Below are 19,771 nucleotides of genomic sequence, written 5' to 3' on the forward strand. Positions count from 1 at the left end.
CAAACTAAATTAATCTTTGTATATATAGTTGTGGGGGCGGGTTTTTGGGAAAATAAAAAATATCTATTTTTGATAAATTCCCGACTCGGCCACATATTAATTCCTGCCCTCCGCAACATTTTGTATAAAATTCCTGACTCGGCCACATTAATTCCCTGCCTCCACAACACCACCTTGTAAGTGTCATAAGAAAAGATTGGCCTTTGCAGGATAGCCAGGTTAAATATGCATGCATGGATGAGTTTTGTACAATAATAATAAGGATCAAACCCAAAATTTTCCCTATATCTGTTTTTACTTTGCATTAAAATGACGTGCTGGTTATTATACAATAGCAGCCATGAGGAATCTTACTGAACAAGAGGTGTGTTTGTTTGAAGCTAGCTGGGGTATTTTGGTGAGACAAATTAGATGATAGGCTGTGAAAAGGAAACAATGGTGATGTCTACTGCACTCATAGGCTTGCTGAGATGGATAAAAACAAGAACATAAACATAGATAATGGAGCCTCTCTATGTCTCTGGGGCTGCATGAACTTCTCTCTAACCTAACCTGCTGTGTAACTAATCCATCTGCTTCCTAACTGTACAGGGTTAACCCTCCAGGGGGAGTGACCTTGAACCTGACCTTAGGTGCTCTTGACCCCTCCCCAGGGGTGGGTCAGAACACTAACAGGTGATGGTTAGCCCACTCCCTCTTCCTATCTAAAGGTCCATAAAAGCAGGGGGAGCTTCTGTTCTCTCTCTCTCTGCCTCCCTGCTTAGCAGCATCACCATCCTGTTCCTGGCCCTCTTTGTTTTTACCACATGGCCATCACCCACGAAGCGAGCAAACCCACTGCCATCAAAATCAGGTTGTATTTACACATTTTGTATTTGTTTTCCCTTCCCTGTACCTTTGTACCTTCCTTACCTCAGATACCTTTTTAATTTATTGTTAAACTTTTATTCTTTTAACTTCCAAATCATAGTGAGATTTATTTATTTGGGTGTGCTTACCTTTCCTCTCTCTACATCTAATTCTTTTCTTTTGGGAAAGAAGGGGGAAGAGGGAAGGGCACTCTATAAATTGTTATTGGTTCTATCAAATATATATATTTGAGTCTCTGGGAATTTAAATTAGAACTGAGAAACTAACCCCCCTGGCCGACCCTCCCAACTCACCTTGAGCGTAAGGCAAAGTCTGGGGTAAGGTAGAGGGGTGGGGAGAAGGTGGAAGGGTGGTTGGGAGCCCCTCTTGAGGACTTTGGTTTCTGGGAGGGCTGTTGTGTTTCTGTATTGCTTTTTTAACTTGCACATCTCTGTCTATAGCTATATATATTGTAAATATCTGCTGGTATGTTGTGCTAAGCTGTAAACATAAAGCGTCATTCATTCAATTTCCAGATCGACTGAGCCTAGTCTGAGTGGTTTTTCTTAAGTGTGGGGAGGTGGGTAGCACCCAAACCATCACAAGAGGTAAGCAGAACTTGATAGTTTCTGTGCTCAATGCCCAAGTCTTGGGCTTGGATTAAATACACAGAGAGAAAGTGAAATGGTTGAACATAAGGGAAGATCAGAGAACAACCTGCTTCTGCAGTCTTACAGACTAAAAGATGTGGACTTTCTACTGCGCTATTTAAGTGTACACAAGCAGAAACTTCTGGCAGGCCAGTTTATTACTAGTGCATGGATAGTTCTTAAAGTCAGAGATGACTTAGAGCAGAGGGCATTTGAATTTCAGATATAAAAAGTAATGAGGAAGATGTGAATGAGAAAAAGAATTTTCATTCCAAGGTATGTTCTCAAAACAGAAGTCTCTTTCTTCTGCTGTATTTTTCACACATTTCTTCCATGTGTCTTCAGTTTGGTGCTCCTCAGCTTTGTGGTGAAAGATTTTGTTTCTGCCTTAGTCCATGCTCATTTTCTTTTGAGACTTTTGAGAGTCACAGAGCAGTGAGGAATACCCACAACTCACTGCCTAAAGTGAAGCCCCACTTGGGTACTGTTTTTCTCAGGTATCCTCAAGTGTTTGACATTGCTGACGATGTTCAGAGATTCTGGAGGGTGTCCTGCTTGTGGGCAAGCTACGACTGAGCAGGCAGATGCCTTTTTTTCTACTAAGATACTCGGATGCCTTTTTCTATTAAGATACTCTTAGATACTCTACCTAAGGTATTTTGGGCCTTCTTGCTCAATGTTCTCACAATATGCAGAAAGCAATATGTGCAGATGTTCTTTCTACACAGTGAAAAGAACACTGAAGGTCCTGGGAATTTTTCTGATGGAAAAAAGGCTTGGAGCATGCAGAAGTATCCTTTGTGCTCGTGCACATCTGGTTTTGTTGCTCCAACTAAGGCACCTCTTGTTGAGTTTGAATAAGTGTACAATAATGTGAAGCTGTTTTTTTTTTTTTTTTTTTTTTTTTGGATACCAAGTTCCACTCTGTTGCATCTATGGAAGATCACTGGAAGGTCAGTCTGAAATTTGGGAAATAATTTGGTGTTTGCATGTGTGGCTTTGCATGCTACATCTGTTGCATGGCACATTTCTGTGAGAGCTGGCATCATACACAAAAGCCTCAGCTGTACTGTAGCATCAGTCAGAAAACTACTGCTTAAAGACTACAGTTCTTTATCTAGGCCAAAAAGTGCAGAAAAGAAAGGAAATGGCTGGACACTCTTCTGCTTTGAATTGCTTTGTTGTCCAGCCCTTTTCATCATGTAACAAATGTGGTAAGAACCTCAGATATCCTGCAGTATTACAAGCCAATTAAATTTGCTCTTACACATACCTCAGCTTAAAAAGCTGGAGAAATATGAGTAGGATTAAGTCTGGTCTGAATGAGGATCCCAGTTGCTCATCTCATGCATTATCCTCAAAAGGCTTGGAGGTCACTAAGTGGGTCTGTGGTGAACTAATTAGGTGCAAGGTGAGCTCCCTGTCCCTGCTGTCATGCTTTAGCTACACTGGGAAAGAGTAAATTGCTTTGTCTTGTTCAGAGTCATTCAGCACTGCTGAAAAAGAGCTCCACAAGGTTGGTGCCACCTTACCACACTGTACAAAAGTTCATTCCAGGAACATGGTCTCTTGCATCTTGCAGTCAAGGCAAACATGCTTCTTGCTGAATTGACTTTTGGAATGATTTCTGGGGCACTGAAATCTTCAAAAGTGCTTTATGAAAACTGGGAAATATGCAGATACTACACTGGTGAATACACTGAGGAACTTTCAGACTGAGTTTATACATATGTGGTTTTAGTTTGGGAATCTCATGTTGAGTATGCAGAGCCAGCCCCAGTGAATGAATGCCAGATCTCTGATTGCCAAGGCTGTGTTTGGCTCTCTGTGCAGGGCTGTGAACAGTAGGTGGAGAAGCTCTCTTTTTCTGTTGTCATGTATTCTCTGTATATTATTTTTTCTTTGGCCATGGAGTGCAGGTTGTTTTGAATAAGGAGCTGTTGTTGTACTTGCCTGTGAAGTTCCTGACACATTTCCTAATGATATCTATTACTGTGGTTAGTATTTTATTGCAGGTTTCCTCTGCCTCTCTTTTCCACTGATTCTGCCTGTCAGTGCAGGTAGCTGCTGTTGGCAAATTCAGTTTTATGCACTCTCACATCTTTCTTGGAAGCTGAAGTTTGACGAGTGCTAAACCAGAATTCATCTCTAAGTGACAATCCTCAGGGCCAGACAAACAACACATTTTAAATATTTAAAGTACAAAGGTGAGATCAATGTTTTGGTCTGTTTTTTCCATAACCATTTTGTTGTCTTATTGGCTCTGAGACCAGTCTTACATTCTTTAATCATTTCTCAGATTAAACTGAATTCAGTGCAGAACAAAGGAGTAAAATCACAGAATGTCAGGGACTGGAAGGGACCTTGAAACATTATCCTCCAGTCCAACCGCCTTGCCAGAGCAGGATCATCCACACCAGATCACAAGGGAATGCATCCAGGAGGGTTTTGAATATCTCCAGAGAAGGAGACTCCACAAATCCCTGGGCAGCCTGTTCCAGTGTTCCCTCACCCTCACAGTGAAAAAACACCCTTGTGTTTCCGTGGAACTTCCTATGCCTCAGCTCCCAGGCATTGCCCCTTGTCCTGCCATTGGGGCATCACCAAGCAGAGCCTGGCTCCATTCCTTCTGGCACTCACCTTTTACTTATTTATAAACATGAATTAGGTCACCTCTCAGTTTCCTCTTCTCCAAGCTGCAGAGCTTGGCACTCACCTTTTACTTATTTATAAACATGAATGAGGTCACCTCTCAGTTTCCTCTTCTCCAAGCTGCAGAGCCCCAGCTTCCTTAGTCTCTCCTCATAAGAGAGATGTTCCAGATCATCTTTGTGGCTCTGCACCAGACTCTCTCAGTCAGCTCTATGTCCCTCTTGAGCTGAAATCCCCAGTGTGAAATGAAATCAGCTCCCTGGCAGTGCAGACTCTTCCTAAGCATTCCCATCTGTAAACAGAGGAGCACATTAGCAGCACCCAGCTGTATCAGACCTACCCATTGGCGTGGTCCGTGCACTGTCCCCCGTGGAGGCACGGCTGGCTCACACATTCATCAATGTTGGTTTCACAGAGTTGGCCAAGGAAGCCTGGTGCACAGAAGCAGGTGAAGCTCCCCAGGGAATCGTGGCAGGTCCCACTGTTCAGGCACGGCTGTGATGAGCATTCATCCATTTCCAGCTCACAGTTTATTCCTTTAAAAGCAAAGAAAACTACTTACCCTCAAACTTAGGAGATAGTTCATTTTGGAGACCTCAGTATGGGCTGGTTTAAGTATAATGTTCACATACTTAGTACTATTTTTTTAAGCAATTGCCTATTTTTAAGTGTTTTTTTCCTTAATATTGGCTGCCAGACTGGGTTTTTTTTTGAGGACTGGGAGAATTTACAAAGGAACAAAGTAGCTGTTATTCACAAGAACACGTAAAATAATAACTTTTTGTGTTAGCTTGACCATGGAAACAGAACAAACTAATCTGAGATTATTCAAACCGTGCTACTACCCTATTTATATAATATGGAAATGACAGACTCAGGAAAGTTCTTTTGGAGCTGCACACCTAATTGAATTCATTGGAGTTCTGTCTTTTTAGCTCTGACTTATTGCTTGATTCTTTTTTTAAAATTAAAAAGTGTAAATGTTGTGTTGCAATAGAATCATAGAATCAAGCAGGTTGGAAGAGAACTCCAAGATCAGGCAGTCCAACCTAGCACCCAGCCCTAGCCAGTCAACTAGACCATGGCACCAAGTGCCTCATCCAGGCTTTGCTTGAACACCTCCAGGGACAGTGACTCCACCACCTCCCTGGGCAGCCCATTCCAATGCCAATCACTCTCTCTGGCAACAACTTCCTCCTAACATCCAGCCTAGACCTCCCCCAGCACAACTTGAGACTGTGTCCCCTTATTCTATTGCTGGTTGCCTGGGAGAAGAAACCAACCCCCACCTGGCTACAGCCTCCCTTCAGGTAGTTGTAGACCGCAATGAAGTCCCCCCTGAGCCTCCTCTTCTCCAGGCTAAACACCCCCAGCTCCCTCAGGCTCTCCTCATAGTGTTTGTGTTCCAGGCCTCTCGCCAGCTTTGTTGCCTTTCTCTGGACACATTCCAGTATCTCAACATCTCTCTTGAATTGAGGGGCTCAAACAGAATCTTGAAGCTGTTCTTCCTCACTTTAGGGATAAGTGATGGAATTAAATCAGCTCTAATATTAGTTTACAGATATTTATGATGGTTGGTAGTTAAGTGTAGGAAACACTAAGAAATTTCCATAATGCCTCACAGCTTTGATTATTTCAGGGTTTTATCTCCTTATTCATTTATTTAGTATTTTGGATCACAGAGTGATACTTTAAAAAATAATTTTCACCTGCCAAGTCAATTTGTTTTAACAAATCAGTTATCAACATCAGCCACAAAACAGGTGCAAAATGGCAAATTATAACAAAGCATTTGCTTTTAACTGAATTTCCCTATCTTTTATTTGAATTACCAAGTGGCAGTGGCATGCAAATAGTTTTCAGAAGAACTACCTAGTTGAAAGAGAATCTGCAGCCCTGAGAATGGGTTCCCTTTTCTATGAACAGATGAAGGTTTCAGTACAGGATGGTGGAACAGGCTTTCAAAAGATGGGAACAGGCACATTTTGGTAGTGGGTGTTATCTTAACAGGTAATTTAGGACTCCATTGGGCTGGTTTTGCCATCTCTGTCTGGCTGTGATATTTGTACATTCTAACTGAGACCATCTTAGGAAAACTTCTTCCAAAGAATGGAATGGGCTGCCCAGGGAGGTGGTTGAGTCACGGACTCTGGATGTGCTTAAAGGTAACTTGGATGTGGTGCCTGGGGCTATTCTTTCAGGTGAATCTTGTAGAGTAGGTTGGATTTGGTGATCCTAAGGGGCTTTTCCAACCAGCATGTTTCTGTGATTCTGTGATCTTTCTCAAAACACCAAGACTGCTAAACTCAGCACTGTTTCTTGATTGATAATTTATTTTTGCCCTTTGAATGTAGCAACTTGTTTAAAAAAAACAAAAAAAACCCAAACTAAAACCAAAATGAAAAATACATGTTTATATTATGGTTAAATATCTTGAAATGCTAGGGGGAGGAAAGGGAAAAAGCAAAGGGAAAAAGGAAAAGAAAGGAAAAAAATAAAAAAGGAAAGGAAAGAGAAAAAAAAAAGAGAAAAGGAAAGAGAAAAAGAAAGGAAAAAAAGAAAAGAGGGGAAAAGGAAATGAAAGAAAAAGAGGGAAAAGGGGAAATTAAAGAAAAAGAGGGGAAAGGAAAGGGGAAGGGAAAGGAGAAAGGAAAAGAAAGGGGAAAAGAAAGGGGAAGGGAAAGGAAAAAGGAGAAAGGGAAGGGAAAGGAGAAAGGAAAAGATAGGAAAGGGAAAAAGGAAAAGAAAATAAAAAATAAAAAAGGAAAGGAAAGAGAAAAAAAAGAGAAAAGGAAAGAGAAAAAGAAAGGAAAAAAAGAAAAGAGGGGAAAAGGAAATGAAAGAAAAAGAGGGAAAAGGGGAAATGAAAGAAAAAGAGGGGAAAGGAAAGGGGAAGGGAAAGGAGAAAGGAAAAGAAAGGGGAAAGGAAAGGGGAAGGGAAAGGAAAAAGGAGAAAGGCAAGGGAAAGGGGAAAGGAAAGGAAAGGAAAGGAAAGGAAAGGAAAGGAAAGGAAAGGAAAGGAAAGGAAAGGAAAGGAAAGGAAAGGAAAGGAAAGGAAAGGAAAGGAAAGGAAAGGAAAGGAAAGGAAAGGAAAGGAAAGGAAAGGAAAGGAAAGGAAAGGAAAGGAAAGGAAAGGAAAGGAAAGGAAAGGAAAGGAAAGGAAAGGAAAGGAAAGGAAAGGAAAGGAAAGGAAAGGAAAGGAAAGGAAAGGAAAGGAAAGGAAAGGAAAGGAAAGGAAAGGAAAGGAAAGGAAAGGAAAGGGGAAGGGAAAGGAGAAAGGAGGGGAAAGGAAAGGGGAAAGGGGGAAAGAAAGGGGAAAGGGGGAAAGAAAGGGGAAAGGGGAAAGGAAAGAGGGAAAAGGAAAGGAAAGGGGAAAGGAAAGGGAAAAGTAAAGGATGTTAGCTTGGCACTGTTTTTTGTTGTGTTTGAGCATTAAAGTGCAAGTTCATCTTTCCCATAGTTATGAAATATTACCACTGTAATTTTAAAGAGTATGTTTTATAGTTCCTTGAGACCACACATTGAACACTGGATGGGTGAAGTCACCAGTCCCGTGCCTGCAGTTTAAGGTTCACTGCTCAGCTAGCCGCTATTTTCAGCAGGAGCTTGCCGCGAGAGCCCAGCCCAGGAACTCTCTTTTACGGCTTTATGATAATGTACATTACATCCAGCCATAGTGAGCAATCCCTCTGTGGTCATTGCCCTGTGAATTCGCTGTAATGGTAAACAGTGTGTTTGCAGAAGTATGTCTAGTGACCGTAAATCTGCCAGAGCTTGTTAACAGCTTACTGCGCACACTAAGAATCATGTGACAAAACAAGCCCTGCTCCTCTGCTCCTCAGTTCAGCCCAATTTAAAACTACAGGCCCGAGAACAGCCTGGTGATTAACATGAGCACACAGCGTTGTTGTTTTGGTTCACGTCTTTAGTCTATCAAGCCTAGTAACCTGCCTTCGGCAATGTTGCCTCAGAAGAAAACTTCTCTCTGTCTAATGCATGCAGCCAATGCGATGTGCCATGCAAATGGGGCGGGGGGGGTGGGGGGGCTCCTTCCTAGCCTCTACTGAATCTGCTGTCAGGCTTTTTCATATGTGAAGAAGAGAGATGAAAAGATTCGATCTGCATTTGCACCTCGGTCTAACATTCTGTCATAAATATGCTGTGTGCCAAACATCGTATGCCAGGAAGAAAACAGGGCACCAACAGCCCTTGCAACAACTCTTGCATGGAGCTAGAGCCAGTAGGATGAGGGAGGTCATCCTTCTCCTGTACTCAACACTGGACAGGCCACACCTTGAGTACTGTGTCCAGTTCTGGGCCACTCAATTCAAGAGAGATGTTGAGATACTGGAATGTATCCAGAGAAGGGCAACAAAGCTGGTGAAGGGCCTGGAACATAAACCCTATGAGGAGAACCTGAGGGAGCTGGGGGTGTTTAGCCTGGAGAAGAGGAGGCTCAGGGGGGACCTCATTGCGGTCTACAACTACCTGAAGGGAGGTTGTAGCCAGGTGGGGGTTGGTCTCTTCTCCCAGGCAACCAGCAACAGAACAAGGGGACACAGTCTCAAGCTGTGCCAGGGGAGGTCTAGGCTGAATGTTAGGAGGAAGTTGTTGGCAGAGAGAGTGATTTGCATTGGAATGGGCTGCCCAGGGAGGTGGTGGAGTCACCGTCCCTGGAGGTGTTCAAGAAAAGACTGGATGAGGCACTTGGTGCCATGGTCTAGTTGACTGGATAGGGCTGAGTGCTAGGTTGGACTGGATGATCTTGGAGGTCTCTTCCAACCTGGTTGATTCTATGATTGTAAGAGCTAAGGCATATGAAGAGCAGGCAAGGTATTTCAGCAGATAGCCAGCTGCACAAGTGGTTTGAATTGAAGGAATAAGAAGGTGGATACGAGTTATATTTATAACTTTTGTGGTTTCTTTGAAGAACCAAAATTATTTCTTATCCCACTTGCTTTTCAAACGAGTCCTACTGTGCACTTCTTTGTACAGCCCCGGTCAATAAAACATAAATGCAGGCAAGGATGAAAGAAATACAGCCAACATTTTTGAACTTGCCTGCCTACAGATATGCAGTCAAATCACCTTCTGCTCAAAGATGCTAGGGGTCTGCAGGCTCAGTGTAGTTCCAAAAAGGATCTGAAAGTTCTTAGCATGACTGGAAATTAGTAGCCAAGTCATCCCTTCTGCTGTCCTGCACTGTAATGCTATGCTCAGGCATGGCAGGGTATAGAGGACTCTCCAAATTCCTCAGTCTGTACACAGCAATGTTAGGTGCTGTCATCTGGCTGGAGAGTGTCAGATAGCTATTTTCTAAGCATTAGCTTTGAAGGGGCAGGAAGAGAGTTCATAAAAATTTAGACAGAAGGAGGTGTTTGGTTTCTTAGAGTGAGGCTTTTCCTTTCTGCACGCAGGTCTATGCTAACCACCAGTTACCTGTATGCATGCACAGATGTAACTTGTTCTAGGTTTCACAGCACTGCAACACACAGATACAGTTGGAGGAGAACAACAGGGCCAAATCAAATCAGAGGTTTCAGCACTGTGAAGTTATAGAATCAACCAGGTTGGAAGAGACCTCCAAGATCATCCAGTCCAACCTAGCACCCAGCCCTGTCCAATCAACTTTACCATGGCACTAAGTGCCTCATCCAGGCTTTTCTTAAACACCTCCAGGGATGGTGACTCCACCACCTCCCTGGGCAGCCCATTCCAATGGCAAATGAACTGCTACAAGCCCACTTTGGATGTAGGTGCCCCCTCCCTGCTAATCTTTACTTTGCAAACCCTTTGACATGTAGCCAGAACTGCTGGGCCCCTCTCACATCACAATCTTGTCCTTAGGAATAGCAGCAGAGCTCATAACCTTGGCTGAATCTTCCTGTCAGGCAGGTAAAGTGCAAGGTGGGGAGTGCTGTCACAAAACACGAAAGCTAAGGAAGGAAACAGGCTTTTGACTTCATTGGCAACTGCTGTTGGATGAACAATATTGTTTACTGTTGATATACACAATGATACTGCTGTCAGCTTGTTGGAAAGTGAGGTCTGTACTTGAGGTACAATGGTAGAGGTTGCTCTTACTCTGCTTGCCTCTAAGTGCCTTGTGATACATCTACTCAAAATATTTGCATGGTGTATATATTATTACTAAGAATACTGCATGAGAACTTAAAGATATATCAGGAGTAATTTCCTTATGCCATACAGAAGTCATCCCAGATATGGTTACATCATAGTAAAAGGTATTGTGTGAAGAATGAGTTTAGCCCCTGGCACATGCTTTGTCTGTCACCTAGACACGTACTGTGGCTGTTGTCTTGGGCTAAGACTAGGTTTTGGAACTGCCATGCACCCCTCATAGCTGATACTGAAATGTTCACTGGCAATGGAGGACTGGCTTCTGCTGCGCCAGCAAGGCAATTAATGTACCTAGCTAGCAGGATCTTGCACTATGCTCTGTTGGGGTGAATTAAAAGCAAGTGCAATTTTCAGTGGCACAAAAAAAAAAGCATCTGATTAAGGTAGCCAGCAAAACTTCAACAATCTGCCTGAGCTTCATTATTTAACAGCTGTGTGACACATGTCTTGTAAATAATGTCACACGTGCAGGACATTATCATAGGAACTGCAGATTCCATGCTGTGTTTGCCAGTATTTGGCTCTTGGTGCATTCTAACCTCTTCCATTTGTGTAAGAATTACGTGTGACATTTCTCAGCTATTTTAAGAAGAGCTGCAGCACACCAATCATACAAAATAGCAGTCATAGTCCACAAAACAAGTAGCAACTGCAGCCAGTAACACAAGCATTTGGTTAACATCACTGCTGTGGATTTACTGTGCATTCTCTAGCTACGTATCAGGCAACATATAAGCTTTTTTTTAGCATCATGGGGAAATGAGATGAGGCTGGATGACTTCCCCCAGTAATTCATTATATCAGGCCACAATAATAATGATTGGCAAGATCCCCTGACAGATTAAATGAGAGTCTTTATTACCAGTAGGGACACCTCAGGGCATTAATCCCCAAGTAATCCCTCTGGCTTTTACATTAAGTACAACTCACAGCAAGGTGCAGAAAACAACAAAAAAAGAATGCTTCTGATAAATCATTTTGTTAAGTAGCCTTTAAAAGCTGGTGTTTTGTTGCTGAAATAACAGTCCTCTTCCTCTCTAGAATTATTAGGGTCAGTCACTTTGCTGCTCTAAGCAAAGTCAGAGTTGTATGTCAAACACTGCAACCTCTTCTGCTTTGTCTTTTAGACCTCTTCTTTGGTTCTCTCCTTATTTCTTAACTCAGCTTGTGCTAAGCGTGGAGCACTTGGTGTCACTGCTTCATTTTTGGTGAAAGCAGAAAGCATCAGCCCAGGAAACAGCAGAACTTTGTGATGAAAGTGCAGCAGCTCAAGCAGAGCAAGATTCCTCCAGCAGTTTGGTCTAAATCTTCATTTCTTTTCGTTTGGGCTTTGCTGTATTATTATGCTTTCCCTCTCTTTGTCTGTAAGCTGCATGTGCTGTCTCTAAGGTGTATATTCTGTTTCTTTCAAACCCCGTTCCTGGGCTATGAATCCAGGCCTGGACCCCACTAACAGTGCCAGTTAAACAAATACAGCTTCCTGAATCCAACAGGAGGTCTGGGCAGAGTCTGATCATTGCAGAGTAACCATGCTGGTTGTTAATAGGTTTTTCCTTCCTTCTGCTCTTTGGCTTTCCCCCCGATTGTGTAGTTTTCTCCTTGGCTGGCCTGGGCTCAGACACCCGCTGGCAGCAGCAGGGTGGCAGGAAGGTAACAAGCTTCCTTCAAATAACATTCTCTGGGCTCATGAGGGATATTAACCAAGGGCTGGCTTCCAACTAGTGCTGTGTCAGACACAGGAAGGCTTCTTTTTACCTCTGAGTTTCTCGCCTGCATGGGGATTTAGGGCTGGAGCGGTAAACCACATCTCTTATTTCTTATTCATTTGAATCACTTGGAGCAATCGCTGAGTTTTTCCCCTCCTTTTGCTCTGACTCTTTTTTTTTTTTTTTTCACTTTTTTTAGCTTACCTGACTGGCAATCTATCACTAAAATGCCTCTCCTTCTCTCCTGTTAATGATTCAGTCTGCTACCTCTTGCAGCCCTACCCCTGACTACAGCTTTGAAATTTGAAGGAGGCTGACTCCTCCAAGAATGATATGCTCTCCAGTAGAGAAAGCAGGCAAGTGAAACCACACTTGTAGCTTAAAATATTGACAACAAATGAGAATATCCATAAATGGGCAGTTTGAGAACCTGATAATACTTTTCCTTTTATTACATATTACCTAATGTTCTAAATGCAAATGAGTCCTCTGTTTCTGGAAAAAGCAGAGGAGAGGAAGTTAATATGAAAAGCCTAGGCTTGAGAGTGTAGTTTGTCATGATTGTAGTTCACAGCACAAGAGATTCCACCTCAACACAAGGGGGAACTACTTTACTGTAAGGGTCACAGAGCACTGGAACAGGCTTCCCAGAGAGGTTGTGGAGTCTTCTTCTCTGGAAATTTTCAAGGCCTGTCTGGATGTGTTCCTGTGTGATCTGTGATAGATTGTATGGTCCTGCTCTGGCAGGGGGGTTGGACTCGATGGTCTCTTTGGGTCCTTTCCAATCCCTGACATCCTGTGATTAAGAAATCAAATCTAATTAGATCTAATGTTTAACCCTGTGAAACACTGGTTTTGTCTGAAGACCCATACCTACGTACAGCATTCTGAAGACATGGAATCATAGAGTCAGTCAGGGTTGGAAGGGACCACAAGGAACATCTAGTTCCAACCTCCCTGCCATGGGCAGAGACACCCTACCCTACATCAGGCTGGCCACAGCCTCATTCAGCCTGGCCTTAAACACTTCCAGGGATGGAGCTTCAACCACCTCCCTGGGCAACCCATTCCAGGCTCTCACCACTCTCATGCTCAACAACTTCCTCCTCACCTCCAGTCTGAATCTCCCCATCTTAAAAGGAAAGTTAACCCAGCCCTGTGCCGTCACTAAATGTTCACAAAACGGCTCTGTAGGGTTTGGCAAATGTGAGATCTCTTTAATCCTTCTCTACCTGATAGCAGTAGTTGAGAACAAAGAGGTAACTCGCTGGTGTCAAAACCCAATCTAAAGTTGCAGTAGAGATATAGCTGAGTGTTTGGTCAGGAGCTGAACTTGGAACATGCATGAGGGTAGTAGTCCACTGTGGAAGAATTTCTCACCAGTTGAGGACATAAAGTCATAAACATGGGTAACTGGCGCTGAGAACGTCCTTGGTTCCCAGCGAGGCTAGGAAATCGAGATGTAAACAACTGAGCACCCCACACACAGCTGCAGTGGGCAGAGACTAGATAACTAAGGGGGCTGGAGTGGGTGGTCTGGAAGGCTGACCCTTAGAATGTTGTGATAAGTTAACCTATGCACACCTTACATGTAACTCTGGACCCTCTGACTGTAACCAATCTTAAGCTGAGCACGCCTCTTGCTAGAATGCATATAAGTCACTGTATCACGGAAATAAAGTGGATTTGACCATCTAACCATATTGGTGAACAAAGAGTCATCTTCCCATAGCGCTCCACCGAACGTGATTCCCAACAGTCCACAATGGGAAGAAAAAGCAATTCAGTAGTGCTTACCTGTGTAGCCGAGTGGGCAGATGCACTCATACTGTCCTATCTGGTTGAGACACATTGCCCCATTCAGGCACGGGTCTGACACGCATTCATTCACTTCCAGGTCACAGTGCTTGCCTTGGTAGCCTGGGACACAGTAGCAGGAGTACTCATCAACCCCATCCGTACAGACGGCTCCGTTGTGGCAGGGCTGGGACACGCACTCGTCGAGCTCCATCTCACAGCGAGCACCTGTGTACCCCGCGCTGCAGAGGCAGGTGGGCCCAGCCAGGCTGCCTTGGCAGCTGCCGCCGTGCTCGCAAGGGTTCGTGTCACACGGGCTGGTGGCCGTTTCACAGGTAGGTCCGCGATATCCATCGGGGCATTCACAGCTAAAGCTGAGGTTCCCAGCAGAGCTTAAACAGGTAGCATTTTGAAGACAAGGGTTTGAGAAGCAAGGATCAGAGGTTTTGTTGCAGAGTTCCTCCACGCTGTCCACTGACACTTCTGCACAAAGGCAGGTATCGTCTCTGTGACCAGTGACGCACGTAGAGTTCTTTTGGCAAGAGTTTGACAGGCACCTGGAATCATTCCTCGTGCAAAGTGACTCTAGAAAGGAAACACAGAACACCCTGAGGACTTCCACAGCATTGGGAGTGACTGAGAGGTAAAGAAACGCAGCTCTTTTAACACAAGGCTGCTTCAAAACCAGCAGCTCTAATTGTTGGCTGCTAAGAGGAACACAGGGCTGGTAACTGTGTGACACACATTAGTGGTAGGGTAATAAATGGAAAATGAAAACAGTTATGAAAATATGAATAGGTTGTAATTTCCTGTTCTCCCCTCTTCCAACAACCATGGTCTGCAGCGTCAGGACTGCTTAACACTCTGTTAAGAGTACAGAGACAACAGTCTCAAGTTGTGCCGGGGTAGGTATAGGCTGGATGTTAGGAGGAAGTTCTTCACAGAGAGAGTGATTGGCATTGGAATGGGCTGCCCAGGGAGGTGGTGGAGTCACCGTCCCTGGGGGTCTTCAAGAGAGGACTGGATGAGGCACTGAGTGCCATGGTCTAGTTGACTGGATAGGGCTGGGTGCTAGGTTGGACTGGATGATCTTGGAGTTCTCTTCCAACCTGGTTGATTCTATGATTCTATGATTCTAATATTGCTGGTTGTCAACAGATATCCAACAATATGGAATGTATTGAGTTATATTTAAGACAAATGTACATTTTTTTTTTTACCAGAGAAAGGAGTTGAACAACATATTTTCAGCTCAATACCCTTTTGTTTTCCTTTTTGGTGGAAGTTTTTTGTATTGTGTCTCAACAAAGCTGAGTGTCTTGGATGCAGTTGTCCTGGTAGGACATAAATCCTGCCAGGCATATTTAACCCAGGCTCTCCTCCTTCTGTTGTGCTGAGGTCCGGGAGTGAGTCAGATGAGCAAAGCCTTGAGGGCTAGGGGGTTTAGCACCATGTGTCAGGTGTCTTGTGCTGCCCTCAATGTGCCTGCATGGTCAAAGGAGGCACAAAGCTTTGAATTCATTGGCCAGAACAATGGTGCTAGTGCCTATTGGCCAGTTTGATTTTCAAATGAAGTACATAAAGGGAGATGATTTAGAAACATGATGGTTTAATTTCCAATACAGCAGTTACAGCTCAAGTACCATCACACACTTTGATTTTTGACTTCCTGGTTTAAGACAGTAATTTGAGGGCTGTATAACATTTCCACCACACAGAATTCTCCAAACATCTCAGATTCAAAATAGACCTCTGAGAGCCTGGGTGAATATGGTGTAAACATGTTCTGCACCCTCCACAAACCAAGCTCCTGGCAATAATTAAGGCCCGGTGGTGTTCTCTTGCTGCTGTAAAGGCTGGCTGACAATAACAACAGCTTCCCAGCCAAGGAGGAGCGAGCTGTTACCAGTATTGCTCATAACCCACAGCTGAGAATTAAACCAGTGAAAGTAGCAAAGGTTATTTCTAGTAAAAGAAAACAAAACTGTTGCCATGAAAATGTACAATTGCAGCAATCATGCATAATTGTCCCCCTAACAACATGTCTGTATTCTGTCCAGTACAACTCATTCTTTTGCAACTTATTTTCACCATGTTGTAAGAGAACCTCTGCTGTACAGTGGACATCTGAACATCATCAGGCTTCTAATGTGATCCTTATGTGACATTGCTCAAAATATGAGGGTGAAACTATAAACAAATAACTTGCATATTGCTAGAGAAAAAAAATTAATATCTGTATCATAGGAGGAAACAAAGAGATTTTAAAAGAGTAATTTCTTGGCCAAGGGTTTATGAAATAAAGCTGAATGTTCCTTTTGGAAAGAAGATGGTGATCCAGAAAGGAAAGACTAGTGGGCTAGAAGAGGAAAGTTGCATTATATCATAGAATCAACCAGGTTGGAAGAGACCTCCAAGATCATCCAGTCCAAACTAGCACCCAGCCCTAGACAATCAACTAGACCATGGCACTAAGTGCCTTATCCAGGCTTTTCTTGAGCACCTCCAGGGATGGTGACTCCACCACCTCCCTGGGCAGCCCATTCCAATGCCAATCACTCTCTCTGCCAAAAACTTCCTCCTAACATCCAGCCTAGGCCTCCCCTGGCACAACTTGAGACTGTGTCCCCTTGTTCTGTTGCTGGTTACCTGGGAGAAGAGACCAACCCCCACCTGGCTACAACCTCCCCTGAGGTATTTGTAGACAGCAATGAGGTCCCCCCTGAGCCTCCTCTTCAGCCTAAACAACCCCAGCTCCCTCAGCCTCTCCTCATAGGAGAGATTGTCAGAGATTGTGTATTTTAATAGTTAATTTAGTCTGGGTTTGGTTCTGTTTTCTTTTTCTGAAGAAGTGGAAGAAGAAAGCTTCTGAAAGCTTTACCAGCTTAAAAAAAAAGACAGATTCTGTACACACATAACACTACAGTAACAAATGGTGAGACTGGAAAAGTTATCTGTGCTTCGTTCTTGTGCCTTCTGTCTTGAGGTGTGCACAGGTGCTGCAGTGCCTCTGAGAATAAAAAGTACCCATCTGAATGTATCTGATGCTCACTAATAGGTACACTTACTGAGTCAAATACCTAAGTAATACTTGTTTGAAAAAGCAGAATAGAGTTTTGTGTAGTAACATGGACAGTTAAAGTTGTATCATGACTTAAAATTAACTGACAGTAGTGTTACTGATTATATAGAAATAACTTTTTTTTTTTCTTTCAGGGTGTTGCATTTGTAAGTAAAATCTGAGCACTGGTTTTGTTTGAGCTGTTTTAAGTTGTTGTCATGCTCACACATACACCACAAGCACAAAGGAGAAATATTTAGAAAAGGAATAGTTTTGACTTGATAATCTTTATTTACTGTGGGCTAAGACAGAGCTTTAAGAAAGCAAGCTAAACACTGAGGAGGAGGAGGAGAATTTGAGCCTTACCTCCTGTCCTTTGAAGTAAACAGGACAAAAATTGTACTTCTGATTTAGCCTGCTTTTAAAATGACCTTCCCCAACACTTTTACCATTGAGATTTGCACTGGGAGCAGATATTTCATTCTAATGCAGTGTCAGTCATTCTTCCCTCAGCTCACAGCTCTCACCGAATGCAATATTCAGGACATAGGAGTGTGCTAACCTGTTCCATGGTCTGCAGTATCACAGACCTTTCTGCTCTTTAACACTTCTTCACTTGTGTTTTGGTGTTCTACTTTAGATAATTTTGCATAATACCCATGTGATAAGTTGCAGCAAAAGAGGTTCTGCCTCAACACAAGGGGGAAGTTCTTTACTGTGATGATCACAGAGCACTGGCACAGGCTTCCCAGGGAGGTCATGGAGTCTCCTTCTCTGGAGACTTTCAAGGCCTGTCTGGATGTGTTCCTCTGTGATCTCTGCTGGATTGTATGGTCCTGCTCTGGCAGAGAGGGTTGGACTTGATGATCTCTTTAGGTCCCTTCCAACCCCTAACATCCTATGATTCTATGATTAGTTCCTTTAGCCTGGATAAGAGTTTTCTGCTGTCTATAAATTACAGTTAAAATGAGCAAAACTCTGTTCTTTAGGAAGCTTTGTGTCCCACATTTTTCTTGGGATGGCAGAACTTAAAAGATTATTTCCTTTCAGTCTGTCTGTCTGTGTAAAATTCATTCAAAATGAATGAAGGAGAAACATTGCAAATGTGAAGAAACCCACTTGAAGTTATAGTGTTATCTAACTATTGCACTGTGTAAACTACCAGAGCTAAGGTCAAGCATCCAAGTTCTTCTTAAGCACAATCTACAGCAAACAATCAACTTGTCTCCAAGCTGACACCACGATGGGGAATAGATTACATGGCAAACCTTTCAGGGATTTATTTAACTAGCATCTAAAAATCTTCTGGCTTTTATAAACCAAATTTCCTACATGGAAATTGTCAACAGACAATTCAATAAATCAAATCCTCTCTAGAGGATGCTTTTGTCCTACAAATTTACAGCCAAGTGATAAAGCTTTAGGTGTGTTATCTTCATTCTAATGTGCTGTGCCATCATCTATATAGGTTTTGAAGGACCCAAGAGTTCCAAAGGTCTTAGCAGAGATGTAATCATTGTTGAATTTCAGGTTAATTGTGCTTTAAGGGCTAGATCCAAGAGGGTTTTGTTAGTGCTGCTCTACAACATCTTTGCTTCAGCAGCAAAACTGCATCTCCAAAAGGTAATCATCAAAAGGCATGCAATTATACTGTGGTTGTCAGTTGCATGCAGGTCAACAGGACACTCCCATGGTGGTTTGGGTTGGTTTGTTTGTTTGTTTCTAGGAAATTCATGTTCCTAAACTATGTGAGCACTTGGATCCTGTACTGCTTGTTAGAGCACTTCTAAGTTATTTACATCACCTCCCTTCCTGCCCACAGAGACTCAATTTCCCTGCTGCCCCAGACTGACATGGAAGGTTGAATTCAGGAACCTATTCAGCTATTGTGAGCTATGTGGAAACAAGAGAAGAAGCACAGCACAGCATGTGGAAGATGCACTCCTCCATGTGTGTGAGTACGGTGGTGTCTGATGCAAAGGCTGGCTCATTTTGAGCTGATGGCTAACAAATACTCTCTACTATGTTTGCAGAAACAACTCTAGTGGGATGGAAATGTTTCTGCATTTGGGAGAGCTTGCCATTTGGTAAGGCTGAAGAGGAAGAACGTGAAAAGGACTCAACGTTTTAGCTCAGATGTGCAGAGGAACGTTTTCATTCTTTAGCAATTAAGGTCACTTCAGCAGTGATGTGCTCTGACAGTCTTAAAACTTGTATGTAACAGTAGAAAAGTGGAAACAAACTGCTGATCGCTTTGGATTTAGATTGACTGACACTTGAGGTAATTATCAGTCTCCTTATAAACATTAGTACATTAATCTAATTACAGGAGGAGTCAGTGCCAAGCATTTTACCTCGTGGTTAAATGCTTGTGATGCAGATGAGATGGCTGGCAGTGAAATTTCTTTGCAGTAAAGCTTGCCACCTACTGGCAAGTCATCAGCACTACCAATGCCATGTCAGTACCTGCATCATTTACAGGAACTGACACAAACTACTAAATATAAGCAATACCAAGAAAAAGATTATTGCTACTCATTAAAGTGATCTTAGTTTGTATACTAATGGAGTCGCCGTCCCTGGAGGTGTTCAAGTAAAGCCTGGATGAGGCACTTAGTGCCATGGTCTAGTTGATTGGATAGGGCTGGGTGCTAGGTTGGACTGGATGATCTTGGAGATCTCTTCCAACCTGCTTGATTCTATGATTGAGCTTATATAGGTAATCAGCACTAAAAAGGCATGAGTCCAACTTCTCATTAGTGATCAGAAACCACTGTAGTGATGCAAAACAATTTTCAGGATGTTGTAAATGCAGGAAAGTGAGCCCAGGAGGGTAACATTACATTAGTGAGAAAGTTAACCTAAAAAGAGCAGGAATTTTGGAAAGGCTACAGCAACTTCTAAGTCCTGCCAAT

General features: G+C 43.1%; 1 protein-coding gene and 1 long non-coding RNA gene across 2 annotated transcripts in view; one reads left to right on the forward strand and one right to left on the reverse strand.

Annotated features, from left to right (window-relative positions):
- Positions 1–19,771, reverse strand: part of CRB1 (crumbs cell polarity complex component 1) — a 136,672-nt gene that overhangs the window by 80,571 nt on the left and 36,330 nt on the right. The window contains exons 2-3 of the mRNA XM_064147152.1: positions 13,796–14,380; positions 4,492–4,687 (exon numbers count right to left, since the gene is read on the reverse strand). Of these exons, the coding sequence (XP_064003222.1) occupies positions 4,492–4,687; positions 13,796–14,380 (781 nt within the window). The remainder of the gene's footprint in view (positions 1–4,491; positions 4,688–13,795; positions 14,381–19,771) is intronic.
- Positions 761–18,805, forward strand: LOC135177334 (uncharacterized). Its single transcript, XR_010303037.1, has 4 exons — positions 761–853; positions 1,386–1,457; positions 13,896–14,130; positions 18,679–18,805. It is a non-coding gene; the product is annotated as an uncharacterized LOC135177334 (long non-coding RNA).

Source organism: Pogoniulus pusillus, chromosome 8 (assembly GCF_015220805.1).
Source record: "Pogoniulus pusillus isolate bPogPus1 chromosome 8, bPogPus1.pri, whole genome shotgun sequence".
Taxonomy (NCBI): domain Eukaryota; kingdom Metazoa; phylum Chordata; class Aves; order Piciformes; family Lybiidae; genus Pogoniulus; species Pogoniulus pusillus.